This window comes from Malaya genurostris, chromosome 1 (genome assembly GCF_030247185.1).
Source record: "Malaya genurostris strain Urasoe2022 chromosome 1, Malgen_1.1, whole genome shotgun sequence".
NCBI classification, from domain to species: Eukaryota; Metazoa; Arthropoda; class Insecta; order Diptera; family Culicidae; genus Malaya; species Malaya genurostris.
Window position 1 is genome coordinate 165,848,955 of NC_080570.1, and position 19,649 is coordinate 165,868,603.

The 19,649-nt window shown below is 36.4% G+C and overlaps 1 protein-coding gene across 2 annotated transcripts in view; it reads right to left on the reverse strand.

The window, feature by feature from the left end:
* LOC131426671 (protein artichoke) overlaps positions 1-19,649 on the reverse strand; it is a 49,503-nt gene that overhangs the window by 8,272 nt on the left and 21,582 nt on the right. For both annotated transcript variants that reach the window (XM_058589560.1, XM_058589559.1), the window contains exons 2-4: positions 10,633-11,101; positions 10,179-10,501; positions 1,201-4,222 (exon numbers count right to left, since the gene is read on the reverse strand). In XM_058589560.1, coding sequence (XP_058445543.1) covers positions 1,201-4,222; positions 10,179-10,501; positions 10,633-10,939 — 3,652 coding nt within the window. In that variant the 5' untranslated portion in view covers positions 10,940-11,101. The remainder of the gene's footprint in view (positions 1-1,200; positions 4,223-10,178; positions 10,502-10,632; positions 11,102-19,649) is intronic.

Below are 19,649 nucleotides of genomic sequence, written 5' to 3' on the forward strand. Positions count from 1 at the left end.
TTGGAACAGTTTTTAGAGTAATTTTCGATCAGGTTTTAGAGTAGTTTTAAAGCAGAGCAGTTTTGGAGCAGTTTCCGAACAGTATTAAAGCAATTATTAGAGTAGTTTTTTAAGTAGTTTCTAGAGTAGTTTTCAATCTGTTCTTAACCAGTTTTTAGTGCACCTAAGTAGTATTAAGATCAGCTTTTAGAGTAGTTTTCGAGTAGTTTTCAAACCTTTTTAAATAACAGTTTTTAAACAGTTATTAAAGCAGTTTTGAAGCAATTTCCGAGCAGTTTTCGGCAATTTTCGAGCAATTTTTATTCAATTTTTTATTATTTTTAGAGCAATTTGCGAGCAGATTTTGAAACAGTTCTTGAGCATTTTTCAAGCAATTCCTTATGCAAATTTTAGAACAATTTTCGGAGCAGTTTTAGAGATATTTTTAAATTGTTTTCAGAGTATGTTTTAAGCAGATTTAAGAGCAGTTTTTGAAGCAATTCTGGAACAGTTTATTAAGAAGTTTTTAAGAAGTTTTTAGAAGAGAGAATCGTAAAAGAATCGTAGGTTATATAGCTTATGGTTGAATGAATCGAATGTCACTATGCCGATATCTGGTTTTAGGTACCGGAAATTCCAGAAACAGTGGAATTTCAAATTCAAATATAGTTTATCAATGCAGTAGTAAGAAATCTTCAAAACTCTTTCCTAAGCTTTTTCAAATTGTAGTATTTTGATGAATGTATGCTGTAATATTTAGAAGAAAATGAATTATATGAGAAAGGCAGCATTACACCACTAGGTGGATGCAAACAGGCTTTTTTTTTGTTATAAACCAATAAGACCTGCATACTAGAAGGATTCACTGACTAAATTCAAACAAATTTGTACTATTTTCCATACCAACAAAGAATAAATTCAATGAAAAAATATTCCATTCGAATGTTTATCGCTGGTAAAAATACTCTATTACAATTTCAGCTGGCTTTATTTCGATTAAACAAATTAAACGAAAATAAGCAAATCAAGCGAAATCCTTTGCTCCTATTACTTTTGTGTTTGAAATTCAAGTTGAATGAAAAGTATCGTATCGGTTAAAAAATCGGTTTTCACAGTAATTACACAGCCTTTCCATATGAAAAAGCCCAAAACACGACTCAAAAGAAATCCCAATTCTAATGATTATAATAGTACTTTGTGAAAATCGTCAATTCAACTTACCTTCGATCCGCAGCTGCTTGAGATGCGTCTCCAGTGGTTTCAGGGCCCTCAGCGGAACGTACTCGAAGTAGTTTTTGCGCAAATCCAACCTCCGAAGGTTCAGTAGCGATCGAAAGGCATCGGACGAAACGCTGATGATCCGGTTGCCGTACAAATACAGCTCCTGAAGGGCAACCAAGTGGCGCAAAGTGTTTTTCTGGATCCGTTCCAGCTGATTGGCGGAGACGTCCAGAATTTTCAGCTTTTGCAAATCGTCGGTAAATTCGTCCAGTTCTTTGATATTGTTGGTGGAAATGTTGAGTATCTCCAGCAAACGGAGACCCTGGAGACGTTCTTTCGGCAAGATCTCGATTTCGTTAACGCTGAGATCCAGAATTTGCAGGTTCGCCAGAGTTACGAACGCTCCCGGAGACACTCGGTTGATTCGGTTCTGCAGCAGGTAAAGTCGCTGTAATGCCGGATAAATGTCAAAGTCTTTACTGGTCAGAATCGTAAGATTCGTTTGGCTGATGTGAAGTTCCTTCAAGTGTGGATAGCGCCGCTGGTCGGAATCGGAAGACATGGTCTGATGGATCCGTTGCAGTGGATTCCCGGTAAGATTCAACCATGCCAGCCGGGCCAGTGATGACTCCGACAGAGCAGCGTTCGGAATTTGACTGAACCGGTTACCGGACAGATCGACTCGCTGTAAGGTGATCGAATGTTTGAAGAAGTTCTCCGGCAATGCTAGCAGAAGATTTCCACTAAGATCTATCATATCCAGATGAGGTAACGTGACGGTGTTGAAGCCGGACAGCGAGGAAATACTGTTGTCTCGTAGATCCAACTGTCGGAGGTTCGGAAGACCGTTTAGTTTGAAGAAATCTACGTTGGTCAGTAGATTTTTCGACAGCGATAGTAACTCCAGCGTGGAAACGTTGAATAGAGCTATGTGCGGGAAATCATTGATGGCGTTATGATGCAACCGCAGTTCCTTGAACACGTTCAAATTATTGAAAATGTTTCTCCGCAATGTTCGCAGCTGATTGTGGCTGAGGTCCAGTTTCACCAGGTTGTTATTCTTATTAAACAACGTAAACGGTAGGTCACGAATCGAACACCGATCCAGGGCCAGTGTTTGCAGGGATGGAAGTCGTTCCAACATATTTTCTCTTATCACAGTGAAATTGTTTGCCGACAGTTTCAAAATTCTCAGGGAACTTACATCAATCTGTTTCACATCTTCCGATTTTAAATTATTCTCTTCCAAGTTTAATTCGTTCAAATTGTTCAATCCCAGAAACGCATTCGGTTTGATTCGAGTTAGTCCGCAAGCTTTTAGGTTCAATACACTGACCGAGAAGTTTGCTGGGAAAACGTTCGGCTGCAACATTCCCAGCTGATTTTGGTTTAAATCCAATACTCGAAGCTTTTGTAGAGCAGCAAAATCATTTGTACTTAACTTCTCGAGATGATTGTCACCTAGGTAGAGTTCATCCAGTTCCAGTGTTCGGCGGAACAGTGCTTCGTTCAAGCTGGTTAGCCGATTCGTACTGAGATCCAAATATTTCAACATCCGAAGAGAATCAAATGCACCCGGCTCGATGGTTGCCAGTGAATTATTTCGTAAATAAAGCCGTTCCAGGTGTACCAAATCGGAGAATAACATTTTATCGATACTTTTTAGTAAGTTATTTTCCAACCAAATCGTCTGCACGCTGGTTTGACCTTGGAACGAGTGCTCGTGGAGATACTTGATTGAATTGGAATTTAATTGGATCGTGAGTAAGGACGACGATGACGACGAGGATGACTCCGGCGTTAAACCTAAATTTCCGAACGAAGACGGATCGTTACTGGGAGGACCGGTTTTCGTTGTAATAAGCTTTCCCCGTGCCGTCAGGGGCTGCTGGAGATGGTTGGGCGTTGTTGCATCCGTCGAATAGGCAAAAATAGTGTCGATCTCATCCAGCACATTCTCCTGCAAATTGATATACTGGAGCTGCTGACAGTGCATGAACGCGTATCTCTCAATCACTCTGATCGCATTGTTCTGCAAATGAAGTTCCATTAAATTTTCCAGTCCGGAAAACAGCTGCTCCTTAATCAGTTTAATCTGATTATCGTTCAACCGGATTTCCCGCAGATTCGGTAACCATCGCAACAGTCTTACGTCTAATTCACTTATCATATTATTATCTAAGCTTAGCGAGTGTAGCTTACTAGTAGTTTCGAAGAACCCGGCCGGTACGCGCTGAATGTGATTCCCACTCAGATACAGCTGTTCCAGATTGAATAAAGTCGATAGCGTGTCCGCGTCTATCCGCTGGATCGAATTGTTCTCTAAATAAATTACCTTAACACTAGCCGAATTATTAAAGCAATCAACCGTCAGCTCTAGAATATTGTTCTCACTCAGGAAGATCTCCCTCAACAGTGGAAGATTGGCAAACACCCCACTAACGTAGTGAATATGATTGTGGCTCAGGTCCACCGTGTGCAGTTTTCTGTTGGCCGCAAAAACCTCCGCATCCACGAACACGATCTTGTTGTGGCTCAAATCTAACGATTGAAGCTCCTTCAACGACACAAAGCTGTCCCTATGTACTAGTTCAATAAAATTATTATACAGTGACAGTGTCTTCAGGAACGGAAACGGATTGAACACATCACTGTACAGTTCGGCGAAATTATTCAAACTCAAGTCCAGAAACACTAACGAACCGAACCGGGCATAACTGTCGTCCTGTTCCAGCGAGTTGATCTCGTTCATCGACAGACGCACCGAGCGCAGATTTTCCAGTCTCTTCAGGGCAGCCGTCGGGAATTGTTTCAAGCGGTTTTCGGAAAAATCGATCTCCGCCAGTGAGTCTTCCAGTCCAAGCAGGCCATTCTCCGGAATCCGCTCCAGTCGGTTTCCCTTCAGGTTCAGCTTGACCAGGTGCAAACCGTAGAAGGCGTACTCCTCCAGTGTGCTGATTTCGTTCAGCTCAAAGTCCAGCACCATCAGCTTCTTCATGCCGGCGAGGGCTTTCGTGGGGACCTGCAGAAAAAGATTCTATTAATGAACGCGTTGCATTAAAAAACGAAGAATATCATGAAGTGAATGTAATCTAGAAGCAAGGGGAGGACGCCTAGAACAATGCGCCAATCACATTAACACAATGCGTTGGCGCATTTATCAATATTGGCACTTTCATTTTCATACAAATGCCCAGTTGCGGCACACAAAGGGCTCAGTTTTGTCAAGAAGCTGTTTCATGGGGAACAGCGTGGCACACTTAAGTACGATTCAGACGATTCGGCTTCTTCCGTCACCGTCATTCTGATTCACACGATCCGGTTTCCTATCCGTGTCCGCCATGTCATTTTCTTGCACGCAGAACTTGATGAACTTAGTTTCGCACAATTTTATTCCACTAATACAAAATCTGGGAGCTTTTGAAATCAATCGATCTATTGTTTTCCTACCTTTTAATCGAATTAATAACTTTCAAAATTAACTAGAAAGAGGAAAAAACAAAACAATCAGTTCCACTTAACAACTTAACGTACTTTGCAAATCTACTGATAAGTTTAATTACTTATATGTGGTATATTTCGTTTAAGAATGGGATCTTGACACCGAATATATACATAACAAACGTCAGCTCAATACCGTAATCATATGAATCGTGCATGTGTGCAATAATCACAGTTCGTCAAATATTCTTTCGGAGAAATGTTGACGGAGCTTGCCGTTGACGGACGTTGACGTTCCGGATCTTTGCTGGATCGTATGAATGCGCAAAGGAAAAACTCATTTGACTAATTTTGACGGAGGCTGACGTTCCGGTGACGGTGACGGAAGAAGCCGGATCGTCTGAATCGTACATTAGACTCACAATATATCACGTGTTTTGTAGAGGCACAATATAGTTTGTGTTAAGCGACTTTCCCCTTGTCTATAAGTTTTTGTTCAAAAAATGATTCAGACAACCTCAGTAGGCATTGGCTATGATGCACTCATTTCAAAGCAACAAAGGTTGTATTTAGCTGAGCAATTCCAGAAATGATTGGCAAGTCTTCACATTCCCCATTTCGGATGAAACTTTGTACCCGGTTCCAGTATCATGAAACATTTGTTTTGTACGTATGAAGAGTCCAATTTGACTCAACCCGGGTAGGTGTAAATAGCAAACAAAGGTCAAAATAATATCAAATTTTACCATCATATCTTGGCTTGATGTTTCTGTGTTGTCAGAGCGATACTTGATATTTTCGTGATATTTCATCAAGGGATCAAGACATTGTACAATATCTGTTCAACATCAAAATTAGTTATAATATCTTATTTCGTTATTGATAAGCTATTTCAATTTCATTGAGTAAATTGACCCAGTAGTTTTATCTTCAAATAAAACACCATTGAATAAACTGCATCAGAATCAGATAAGAGAAATACTTAAGATATTACTCTATTCTAAATGCTAGATTATAAAATAATTAACAAATTCATCTTCTATAAATATTTTGTTCTTGGTTTGATATTACAATGACAGAATTTTTTATTTTGTTGCTATTTTCTGATGCAAGCGTTGATATGATTTTTGATATGTTAATCCTTATTTCAAACTAAATAATGTTAATTTCTGCCATTGAGATGTTTGATTTTAATGACAGAATTTGGTATTGGTTTGCAAATCACTTCTACCCGGGAAAAGACTGATTGTTCAATTGATTGAAACGGGAAATTAGCGTGACAAAAATATTTTCACTATTAAAAAAATTTTTCTGTAGCTGGTGTCTTCACAAAAGTTGTTTGTAATCAAATTGCGCTTCTTTTGATGAAAAATGTTACTAGGGTGGTCCTCATTTAGATTGAAATCTGAAATCTAACTTTTTTAATTGAACTCAAAAATGATTTTGTTGTACAATAAAGTAGTAGGAAATTTTATTGCGAGCAACTTTGCTGAAAAAAGCACCTCTCTAGCTTTTCATTTGATCGAGTTACATCAATTTTCCCGAAGTAAAGTAGGGTGGCTCCTGAAAATTCACTTTTTTTGTTCTAACTTTTTTGTTAAACGTTCTACGGAAAAGTTGTCTTTAGAAGAGTTGTTGTACTAATCATTGCGCACAGTTTTACTCAACCATGCTTTTTCATATGAGCTACCAGTAAATAGCTATGATTATTTTTTCATCAAAAACTAGTCAAGCTTCAAATATCAATATTCATTAGATGCCAGATCGATAAAAATGTATCTTATGAGGTTTCTGAAAGGTCATAATATAATTTTTTTACCTTATTTAAATTAGTTTAAAAAATACCTTGAAAAATTCAAAAACATTGCATAACTCTTAAACGCCTTAACGTAACAGATCGGCTGAAAAGTTCGTATCGTTTCTATAAGAGGGCGCCACTAGAATTAAATCCATACCATTTTCAGTTAGTACCAACCTTCAAAAGATACGTGTATAAATTTGACAGCTGTCTGATTATTAGTTTGTGAGATATTGCATTTTGAGTGAAGCTACTTTTGTTAATGTGAAAAAAATGGAAAAAAAGGAATTTCGTGTGTTGATGAAAAAAAGTGCCGCCGATACCAAAAAATGGCTTGATGAGTGTTATCCAGACTCTGCACCGGGCGAAGCAACAATTCGTAAGTGGTTTGCAAAATTTCGTACTGGCCATATGAGCACCGAAGACGATGAACGCAGTGGACGTCCAAAAGAGGCTGTTACCGATGAAAACGTGAAAAAAATCCACATAATGATTTTCAATGACCGTAAAGTGAAGTTGATCGAGATAGCTGACACCCTAAAGATATCAAAGGAACGTGTTGGACATATTATTCACGAATATTTGGATATGAGAAAGCTTTTGCAAAATGGGTGCCGCGTGAGCTCACAATCGATCAAAAACAACAACGAATTGATGATTCTGAGCAGTGTTTGGAGCTGTTATATCGAAATAAAACCGATTTTTATCGCCGATATATAACAATGGACGAAACATGGCTCCATCACTTCACTCCGGAGTCCAATCGACAGTCAGCTGAGTGGACTGCACGCGATGAACCGAACCCAAAGCGTGGAAAGACTCAACAATCGGCCGGTAAGGTTATGGCGTCTGTATTTTGGGATTCGCATGGTATAATTTTCATCGACTACCTTGAAAAGGGAAAAACCATCAACAGTGACTATTATATAGCGTTATTAGAGCGTTTGAAGGACGAAATTTCAAAAAAACGGTCTCATTTGAAGAAGAAAAAAGTTTTGTCGATGAAAACCATGCTGAAATTGAATGAATTGGGCTTCGAATTGCTCCCTCATCCACGTTATTTTCCAGATTTGGCCCTTAGTGACTTTTTCCTGTTCTCAGACCTCAAGAGAATGCTCGCTGGTAAAAAATTTAGAAGCAATGAAGAGGTAATCGCTGAAACTGAGGCCGATTTTGAGGCAAAGGACAAATCGTACTACAAAAATGGTATCGAAAAGTTGGAAGATCGCTATAATCGCTGTATCGCCTCTGATGGCAATTATGTTGAATAATAAAAACGAATTTTGGCAAAAAATATGTGTTTCTATTGAACGATACAAACTTTTCAGCCGAACTGTTATCAACATACTTCTTTCAGCAGAATAATAGTATCAAATTAGTTCTACAAGTGTTCCTTACATTGTCCTTCCGAGAAATGAGACACACAAAAACTACAGCCGAAAATAGATTTGTTGTAAGTCAAAGCACTTCCTGAAACCAGAGACGAACCAGCCACCGGCTGAAAGTCTCTTTAATAAAGAAAACAAACTAACTAACCACTTCCTGAAACCCAAAAAAAAATAATTAGTTTGTTAAAAAGAGTAAAATGTATGGACGAACACTAGGGCCTACCAAAGAGCAAATTCTCAGAGAACGAATCTACAAACCTATTAACACTCCTAATACCAAGCCTGAGAAAAAGTTGGAACGGCAACTTTGAGCTATCATAGCTCAGCTGTTACTTGACCAATTTCGATAAATTGTACACCCTCGAATTTTTGTGAAGTTTGTAGATTATTTTAAGTATATTATTATTGACGAACGTTTGGGAATTTTTTTTTGCCCAACTACCATTCTTGCACTATCAAAAGAAAACCCTAAAATATCGATAAATTTATGAATATACACTGAGGTCTTTTTTTATGCGGTCTTATTTTATGCGTTTTTTTTACGCGACTTTTTTTATGCGAATTTTCAGAGTTATGCGGTTTTTATGCGGTACGTAAATTCGCATAAAAAAAGACTTCAGTGTATATGTGATTTTCATATTTTTCACATGTTTGTATATAACTCAAAAATCAAAGTGATGACATGTACATTTTTCTACTTCAAAATATTGGAATCATTACCAGAAACAATGTATTGATGAACAAAAAGTGTCAAAAAAGTCAACAAATTCAAATATGTCAAAAAAGTCAAAAACCTGTTTGAATCTACCTAGTGGTGTAATGAAGCCTTTCTCATATCAATCATACTATCATATATAATACTGTGGTATTCTTCAAAATAATTTTCTTCGATTCCTAAAAAGAATAACCGAAATCGGTTTGTTTGACCGTCTACTGATAAAAACTATAAATTGGAGAAGATTTGAGGTCGATTTAGAAAACTTTTTACGGGTTTTCGCCCTTTTCAGTGATGGTATACAATTTTTAACACACTTTACCTTATATTTCCGGATCCGGAAGTCGGATCCAGATGAAAATCAGGAATTACGTATGGGACCACAGGACCTTTCATTTGAACCTACGTTTGTGAAAATCGGTTCAGCCATCTCCGAGTAAAGTTAGTGCAAAAAAACGTTACATACACACATACGCGCATACACACAAACACAGAGAGAGAGAGAGAGATATTTTTAATTTTTAAATCGCCGATCGACTTGCCACCCTACCTTTTCTGCGGTTAGTTTGTTTCTGGAATTGCTCAGCTTTTCCATAACCAGTTTCCTACCAATTTTATTTATGGTACTATTCTTACCAAGGAATCTCTAGTATTACTTGTTTCATGACAATACTGAATGGAATGTTCTGAAAAAAAAAATAGATTCGAAGACACATGCCTGCTCGCTTTGAACCAATTTCCTAGTTGCTTCCAGTGCTGCGCTTTTTCGTTTTCATAACACTACGAAAGTGTTTGTTCTCGACTCGTCATGCAGCAATCTGAATTCAATGTAGTAGTAGCAGGCCTTGAATAATCTCCGTGGTTTTTTCATATCACTTTTATGCCGTTTTTCATTGAAAAACACTGGTGGCGTGGATTGCTCTGATGTTGCACTTTCGAACCGAAATGCAATATTCTGACGATGTTTCATTGCCGAATTTTCTGCTCGAAAGTACAACATAAGAGCAATCCATGCCACCAGTGCTGTTCAATAAAAACGCCATTATATTTGAATGAATTGCGTGTTCGGACAAGTTTCGTGATTTGATTTAAAAACTTTACTATCAATTGTGAAGAAAAAAATTCCAATTTCAATTAGAGAATTAGAGATTCGCTACAAGCAAATTGTGAACACACATTTGGTACTGAATTTAAACTAAACATCGAGAGCTCCAACATCTAATTGCATACTTTTGGACTAGTGATAAAATTTTGTCCAATACAAGTTAAACGCAAACTGAACCGGACAGAGTCTGTGTTCTTGGTTCGCGCTTTCGATGTTCGTCAAGTACTTCTATTAGTGCCGGGCAATAAACAGATCGAATGAATTTGAGAATGGCACTCTTCGAACGTAGGGAAAGTTATAGTGAAAAATGCAGCAGTGTTTGAATTTTTAATAATACTTCAAACAAGCATTCCGTCAAACTAAATGAATTCCACAACTCAATTACGGCTAGAGTAGCAACGAGATGTTTGACACTAAAACTGTAATGGATAGAGTGTGAGATGAATAACGTAGCAGTTATCCTGCGTCAACAGCAGGGCATGTGTCTCCGATTTCGCTCAACGAGTGAACCGATATCACCACCAAACTTACTTGTGTCAGCTTTCCATTTACAATACTTAAGCTCTCTAGATGTGTCCGTAAATTATGCAAACTTTGCTCCTTCAGTTGCTGCAGGTTAGAGTGGGAGAATTGAAGATGTCGTATGTTGACATCACTTGCACTGCCACTTGAACTGGCACCGGCACCAGACGAGGCGCCAAAGTGTGATGATGTCGGACTAAACAGATCTGCCGTAAGCGTCTTTACCGAGCGGTCGAACTCGTACACGGACAGCGACTGGATGGGAGCCGAAATGAGCTGCAACGTAGATCGTAAAGCTTCCACCGTGATGCTGGGGCACTCGAGGAATAGTCCTGTTGAGTACAAAAATAGCATAGTTGTGAGTATTTTCTAGTTTTCCCGCCAGAATTTATTCGAAATAAGTAGGCATAAAAAGTCGTTATTAAATCAAGGGTTGCTATGCTCTTTCCGACTGTCTACGTACCGTCCTCGAATTTGTAACAAGGGCAAACCGAGTTCTCGGCGAAACTCGGACACTCGATCTCGTTTGACGAGGCCGAGTTAAATTCTTGTTCTTCCAGCTGTTGCAAAGGCTGTCGGTAACCTTCTCCTCCTCCTCCTCCTCCTCCACCTCCAGCACCCGTTTCGCTGGACCGTAGACGAAGTATTTCCTCCATCCGTCCATAGCAGATCTGGTGTAGAAAAACTAAAGCGACCAGAAGCCAACAGCGCCATAGGTACTTGTAGTAGGGCTGTGTTTGCCCTAGTTTCGGCCACCAACGATGCATCATGTCGTTCTGATGCTTATCCTTTGAATCGCTGCAGGCCGAAAGTGAGACATCTTACCGAAACCAATTTTTGCTTATTGTAGGAACGAATCGGTTTGCGCCGGTCACCACTCGTACGCCGTGAGGTACGACAACTTATTGGGATTTTTATTTTCAGTTGTTGACCTGGAGGAAAGTAAATACAGGAGAAGAAGAAGAAAAAAATCTATTGTCATAATAAATAAACTGCCACGTTGCATTTGTCGGTTTTGTAACAATATCGATTTCGCAGCAACCCGGAATATTGTAAGGCGATCGCAAACGATAACGATTCCCTAGCAAGCCTACGAGCTGAAACTAATGTTTTCGGAAAGAGGGTGAAATATAGAAAAAAATAATTTACAATTAGATGAAATTTACTGGAAAATAAAAACAAATCACCATCTTATTAGTCTAATGTACCCAAACTGGTTGAAAACCATTCGGGGTTTATTCGAATTCTAGGTGCATTCTGCTAAGAGTCCAAAACAAATGCACACGCTTAGAATCTAGGAAAAATATTGAGATACTTACAAAACCAGTTATGAGTAGAAGAGGTTGACAAGTTGTTTTTTTGGCTTTTTATTTTTCATTAAACTTCACCGAATTCTATGATTTTTTTTTTCAATTACCTTTCTGCAGAAATATCTAATCTTAGGTGCATCCACTTTACATTTATAAAAAATCGTGTAATCTATAACATGCTTTCACTGTTGATTCTGATATATGTTCTAGTCTTGGAACATGTCATTTCACGTGCTTGCGTGAAAAGCCGAATAGCTTTGCCACAGATTTAAAGACTTCTGGTAAAATCCAGTCATTTGACGTATTTCGTTTCCAATTCACAGTGATCCGGATCCACAATAGAGGTTTACTTTCTTGCGTAAAAAACAACTTTGTAAATTGACTTTAAACATTTAAAATCGAGTTTTTTCAGTGTAGAAGTGGATTGGGAGTTTTTTCAATATATTTAATCTAAAATTTTACTAACTTTGTGAAAACTACTCATACAACACTATTTTTGAAAGCATTTTCTATAGATTGCAAGAAAAAAATAATTTTTTTTTCGTTTGCCTCGACTTTAAATATAACAGTTTTGAAATGACCTGTTTTTGAACTAGTTTTGCCAATAACTTCAATTCAAAAAGCCCTATCGGAAAAGTCTTTATTTTCTCTAAAAAGTATCCATAGACACCAAAATACGAGAAGAAAAAAATGAAAATACTAGAGCAAAAAGACAGATTTTCTCAGGACCACCCTAAGTTGCCAGATTAAAATAGCTTCACTATTAAAACCACTATAGATATCATAGTGGCGTCTTCAGCAAAGTAGTTTCATATAAGTTGTTCTTTAATTTTGCCGAAAAACGTAAACCTTTATCTCAACACGTTCGGAACATAATTTTCGGATGACCCTAAAGATAAGAACCACCCTAACACCGCCTGTATCCAAAGAAGGCTTCTTCGATCTTTTGTCCCGAAGATATCGCAGCTCTAATGTATAAGACTAGGCCACAAATATTTTTTCCCCTTAATTGTGAATCCGAACCACTGTGCAATTGCAGGGTTGTAAGATTTTCACGCATTTCGCGTATCTCACGCGAAGTAACTGTTTCTTTTGAGAGAATGAGCGAACGCAATCTCGTTGTCAAAGAAGGGTAGCTTTAATTTCTTTCCAAAAGAAATTAAATTGAATGATTTTCACAAGAAGGAATGAAAATAAATTGCATTTTTTAAACCGATCACTGTTTTTATAATTTTTACGAATTTGTCTTCTTTGTGCTGTTTCAGTTGAGCTGAATTTCGCACCAAATCGTATTTGCAGTTGGCAACACTCTTTCAGATTTGAATGAAACTTTTTCGACATATAGACTTTATTATTACAAAACTCTTTTTTTCTTCCAAAATTGATCCAATTGTCTTTTGAAAATAACTAGACTTCTTTTTTACCAATTTTTCGTAAAAAAATACACTGAAATCTTTTTTAACGTGATTTTTTGTGTGGTTTTATTTTAGGCGGTTTTTTACACCGATTTTCGAAATTACGCGGTTTATTTTATGCGAATTTTCAATGTTATGAGGTTTTCTTTTTTTTCTTAGAAATTATACTGTATTTTCTTTTAATCAACTTTCTAGCAATTAGAAAAATTTCGACTTTTTTCAAAAGAATATCTTCTGAAATTTCTGAGATGGACAGTTTGAGAGTAAAAAAGTTTTTCTATCAAAAACTATTCCTTATCCAGACTTACATTTTTATCTAGTTTTTTTTTATCGAAAGCTAAATTAAACAGAAAGTGTGGGAAAATTTGCTAGTTCCCCGGTATTATCAGAATGAATCAGTGCTGGATAAGAAAATTTTTGTTAGAAAAACTTCTAAGAAAATTCAATTTTGAACAAAAACCAAAATTTCACAAAAAGCTAGACTGTTTTTGTTGACAATTTTTTGCATAAAAACTATTCTAGAAAAATGGCAAATCCTATAAAAATTTTTGTGCTAGTGATATTCATAGAATGAGTTATATTTTTGAATGGAAAATATCGATCTTAAAAATTTCAAACCAAATTACAAAAGATACCATTCTTTATTTGATTGAAATTGTCCCAACATAGAACATTATTTTCCCTGCCATTCTTCCATATATAGTCAGATGAGCATTTTATGGGAAAAATAATGACTTTCAGCTTAGTTTTCGGAGAAAAGACACTGGATAGGAAATTCAGTTTAAACAAGAAATAGTTTTTGTTAGAAAAATGAAGAGCTCTTGCAACATATGAGTGTTTAGTAGGAAACATAATCACTTATCTTGGGAAAAAACTTTATCAAAATTTAATAGGTTTTTTATTGTAATTCGATTTTAACTATTTAAAGTCATTTTTTCCAGTGTTGGACTCAATAAGGATTTTTTCGGTATTATTATTCCAAAATTTGACTGATTTTGTGAAAATCTCTAGTACAATTCTTTTCTGTAGGATTTGTCGTTTTTCCACTATGAGACTATTTGAACAAAATAATTGAAAAGTTTAGCTCTTTTCAACAGACAGTCGAGATTGTGACAAAGATTAGATTTCCATAAAGTTTCATTCAGATCTGAGAGGGTGCTACCAACATTTGTACGAGTAGGTGCAAGATTTGTCCAAGACATGTGGCAATAATGGAAAATTTTCCATTATACCTCAAGAGTCTGAGTGGAAGTAGCTAAGAATATGCATGACAAGGAACAGTTCCTAATAAACAATTACTTTTACCTAATTGTGAGTAGTTTGAAATACATGTGTTCTATTAAAAAAACTAGTTCTCGAGAGCCGTTCGCTCGTTCGTTTTTTTTTTTCATAGTTAGTTTACTTGTTGAATGACTAACCGAGATCCCAATTACAAGAGTTTTCGTAGTTTTCTTTATAAAACTGTTTTGTAAACTGTTTTGTTATCGAAAAAGATTGAGTGAGCAAAAAAAAAAAGGTCCACGACATTGAACTGAAGAACTACCGTTCTCAAAAAAAGAACTATTGGTCATTCATTCTTTCAAAAGAACTAGTTCTTTTGAACCGTTCGCGAACGAACTGCCCATTTCTAGTCTCTACCGATCCCCTCATGCCAAAACAATAGCAGGCTGTGTTTTCTCATCGGCCAACGACCGTCTGTCATTCGTTTCGGATTCATAGTGAATTATCGTAGTTGGCTGCGCTAAATATTCGATTCAACAGCGCGCTTGCAACTAGAACTGTGCACCGATAAAAAAAAACATCAATGTTTGTAGCGTGGAAGCAGTTTCGCCCGTTGGTCCGATGAACGTCCGAATAAACGAGTCCAACGAGAGAACGATTCAGAACTTTCGTTTATCGATTTTAAAACAGATTATTGAATCGCGTGCCATTTTTTTTTGTTCAACTTGCCTCAAAGTCAACTTGCCGACATGACACACAACATGTTCAAGAAAAATATTAATTAAACGTCAGTTTATTCATGATAAAATTTATTCCTTCTGAACAAAAAAAAAGTTCTGAAACTATCTTGAATTTTCAATCATTAAAACATAGATTTAACGCAGCTTCATACCGACGGTAAAAACGTTCGATGCAAATTGTTCATTTGTAATTTTGGATGTTTCTTCGAAAATAATATGGAAGTCACAAATTAAAATTTTTTAATTAACAGAATCAATAATAATAAGTACTTTTCTTCTATACTACCAAATTTCTACCAAAAATTCTCTTTCCTGTAATTTTTTAAAGGTTGCGAATGTATGCAACTTCTACCGAATTCCTCAAACCTGCGACCTTAGTTAATTAGTGTACTCTTTTTACAAGTCGAATTTGCAAGTGATTGTAAACCTTTTCTATAAAAGAAAGCCAAAAATGTGTAGTTTAATAAATAGTATTCTTTTATATGCTTTGCAAACATGATTTGGACCAAATAATTCAATTTTAAACAATATTGATATTAATAAACATCCATGTGATCTAAAACATATTTTCGCTACGGTACCCCTCCGGGACGTCTCTAACTTCACGGCGACGTGGCGTCCGGCGCACAGATCTACAATGGCTGTTGTGACCAATTTATCCGAAACCTCTAGCTATTGATTCTAGCAGTTTAAGTGTGTGGATCTGAATTTTAAAACAAATGTTACACGTTTCCTCTGTTGTAAAATACCTCACAAAGTAGTGCTAATTTTCATGTTTTCCTCGTTTTCGGTAGACCGCGGCTGCACACGATGCCGTATCTAGCCGCAGAAAATCGAAACTAAACGTCGCATGGCCTACTGTGATACCAGAAAAAAATAAACGCTGACAGCATCGTAGACAGCTTCTGTCAAACAATCTGGGCTGTACAAGTGAATTGGTCGAAGGTAGATTTTTCAAATCGATAGGAATTTTATAGCTGAACATATTCCGTCCCGTTCGTCAGCACGAAGTGAACAGCACGAGAGCAAAATGTAGGTCAGATCCATTTATTTCGGGCCGGAGAATGTGTGAGAATACCGAACAATAATCGGCTAAATAGCTTAAGAATAATGTTGATCCGATAGAAGTGGTTTAGTCGAGACAAATTGTAAGTAATCTAATTTTACACCAAAATAAAAAAAACGTTGAAAAACCACAAATTATGCGGCTATGGAAATTTATAGGAGAAAGTTGCTTTCTGCTGCTGGCGCTAGACTTTCACGGGATTACTTATTTGGCAGCTTCAACTTATTAGAAATGGCACTTAAGAAAAATCAACACTTTGGTAAAGATAACATCAACATGAAACGCCTCCGGTGCTGATCGATCTTCTTCGGATTTCAAACAAAACACAAACCTGCGAACGGACGGACGATAAATTTTGCTTGCTTTCAAGCCATGAATCGAGTTTCTTCGCCTGAGTTGGTCTTATCTTTCGGAACGAAAAATTACAAACAACAATGACTTTTCCAAGTATTCGGTTATTCTCCGCTCCGTGATTGTATTAAGCCCCGCGCTGTCAGGATAAGACATAAATTCGACTAGGTTCGTTTACAAAATGTATCATCAAAACACCATTCAATGAAGATTACTCCTTTAGAATCTGCACTTAAACACACTGAACGGACATCGACTTAGTGATTTCAATGTGTCATCACGTTGCAATTCGCCTACAGAGGCGCTTTAAGCAGACCAGCATTCGCCCTTGGGCACTTGTGTTCGCCCTTGCGTACAATGATACATTATGCATGCAAAATCGTACGCAACTTTTTATAAAAGCGTATACAGTGAGGTCACTTTTTACGCTCGACATATTCCCATACTAGTATAAAGATGTGTTCTACATCAATACTTTCATTTTAGCATTACGTGAGTCATAATTGAATGTGTTAGTTACGGTGCAAACTTTGTCTATTTCCATGTTCCTAAATCTGATGCTTTTGGTATGAAAAAGATAATTCAATTAATTCTTTATGATGAACTGTAGCACTGAAAAGTGCTTTGAATTGTCACGACCAACAGAATCTGCATTTACATCCGAGATGGTTTTTGGCGTGTACACTGATGACTTCAGCTGGCAGCCTTCTGGTGTAGTAACGCTGTGTGCTCGGCCTGATGTTACCCTCGTGTGTGTCTTGCTTCTATAACCGTTGCTCACAAAATGATAGAAAAAGTGAAATATTCTTTTATATCGCTGGTGGAGCAGCACAAATTTTATTCTATTCCTCAGAACACGTTCTGACGAAACATTCCATGCGTGACTTTTTTGTGAATCATAGGCGTTACGAAGCGTTACATGCTTTACTATTTTGTAATTTATAGGCATTATGAATCGTTACTTTTTAGTAAGGTTTATTCTTACGAAGCGTTACTTTTTTGTAATTTATATGCATTACGAAGCGTTATATGCGTTACTTTTTTGTAAAATATAGGCATTACTAAAAATCATGAAACATTACATACGTGGCTTTTATGTGAGTCATAGGCGTTACGGAGCGTTACATGCGTTATTTTTATTGTTATAGGCGTTACAATTCGTTAAATGTGTAATTTTCTTGTAAGTTTAAGGTGTTACAAAACGTTACATGCGTTACATTTCGAGGCATTACATCCGTTACTCTTTTGTAAGTTTTGTGTGTTAGGAAGCGTTACATGTGTTACTTTTTGTAGGTTATAGGTGTCAAAAAGCGTTACAAAAGTTTCGGCATCACAATTTTAACGCATTGAAGAGTCACTTATTGGCAAAATCTACTGGAAATGTAAAAATTATGAAATGAATAGAAATGATCCTACAACGAGGGAAATGAGCAATAATATTATTGAAGTGAATCAATTGTTCTATTCTATCCATGAAGGAATTGATTCTTTTCTTGTTATGATAGTATTCAGTAAATTGAAATGCCATTTCACATGATTGAACGGTTTCAATATTTTAAATGTTACCAACCCAGATGGGGAGGCACCACTGCCGCAGGATTACGCACATACGAAAGACGAACGCAAGCGCAATTCGAGTACATGTTTGGCTGAATTCATTTTTTTTTAAATAACTATTTATTGGAATATGAGTTAAAATTAAATTATTAAGATTTAAATTGGGTGTTCAGCCACAAGTGGTGACTTTTCAGCCCTATTATATATATATATATATATATATATATATATATATATATATATATATATATATATATATATATATATATATATATATATATATATATATATATATATATATATATATATATGATTTGGTTATTACCATAAGGGCATTATTTGTTTCCGCAGTTCTGAGATTTTTGTGTAGGGAAAATTCTAAACCTACTTGTATTGTGTAATGGGGAAAAGAAACTTATATACTAACTTACTAACTAATACAGAGAGCGAATCGATTCAATTGAAGATTGCATCGATTTTTGTCGGAATTTGCTTATAATATTATGTGACATTACATCTAATGGTTCTTTATTTGTGAGTCTGTGTAACTGATTTGTACTAAACCAGGGAGGACGCTTTAAAATCATTTTCACAATTTTATTCTGAATCCTTTGAAGCGTTTTCTTCCTGGTGGAATAACAACTCGACCAAATTGGTACTGCATAAGGCATGGCTGGTCTGAAAATTTGTTTATAAATTAACAATTTGTTTTTTAGACTGAGCTTAGAATTTCTGTTTATGAGAGGATATAAACATTTAATATATTTATTACACTTTGCCTGGATTCTTTCAATGTGATCCGTAAAAGTGAGTTTTTTATCATACGTTAAACCTAAGTATTTAGCTTGATCAGACCATGTCAATTCCAAGCCATTCAATTTGAGAATGTGATTATTGTTTGGTTTAGGAAAAGAAGCTCTCGGCTTATGAGGAAAGATAATTAATTGCGTTTTTGCTACATTTGGTTTAATTTTCCATTTTGACAAATAATCACTGAAAATATTTAAATTTCTTTGTAGGCGACTGCAGATCACTCTTAGATTTCTACCTGTGGCTAACAGACTTGTGTCGTCAAAGAATAGTGATTTCTGACAACCAACGGGTAGATTTGGAAGATCAGAAGTGAAAATATTATACAAGATTGGAACTACGCTCGAACCCTGCGGAACACCTGCTCGTACGAGTAGCAATTCAGATTTACAATTCTGATAGCTAACCTGAAGAGTACGATCAGTTAAATAATTTTGAATCATTTTGATCAAATAAATAGGAAACCGGAAATCAGACATTTTTGCTATTAAACCTTTGTGCCAAACACTGTCGAATGCTTTTTCTATGTCTAGAAGAGCAACTCCAGTGGATAACCCAGAAGATTTATTTAATTTTATCATGTTCGTTACTCTGACAAGTTGATGAGTAGTTGAATGTTCATGACGAAATCCAAACTGTTCTGGTAAAAAAATTGAATTCTCATTTATATGACACATCATTCTCAACAAGATATTTTTTTCAAAAAGTTTACTGATAGAAGAAAGTAAGCTAATTGGTCGATAACTTGATGTTTCTGCTGGATTTTTATCAGGTTTCAGGATAGGAATTACTTTGGCGTTTTTCCATCTTTTTGGGAAGTAAGCTAATGAAAAACACTTGTTGAAAATTTTAACCAGGAGTCTCAAGGCAACATCGGGAAGATTTTTAATAAGAATATTAAAAATTCCATCATTACCAGGAGCCTTCATGTTTTTGAGTTTCCTAATAATTGATTTGATTTCGTCAAAATTCGTCTCAATAATGTCATCGTGTGATAACACTTGGGTTGA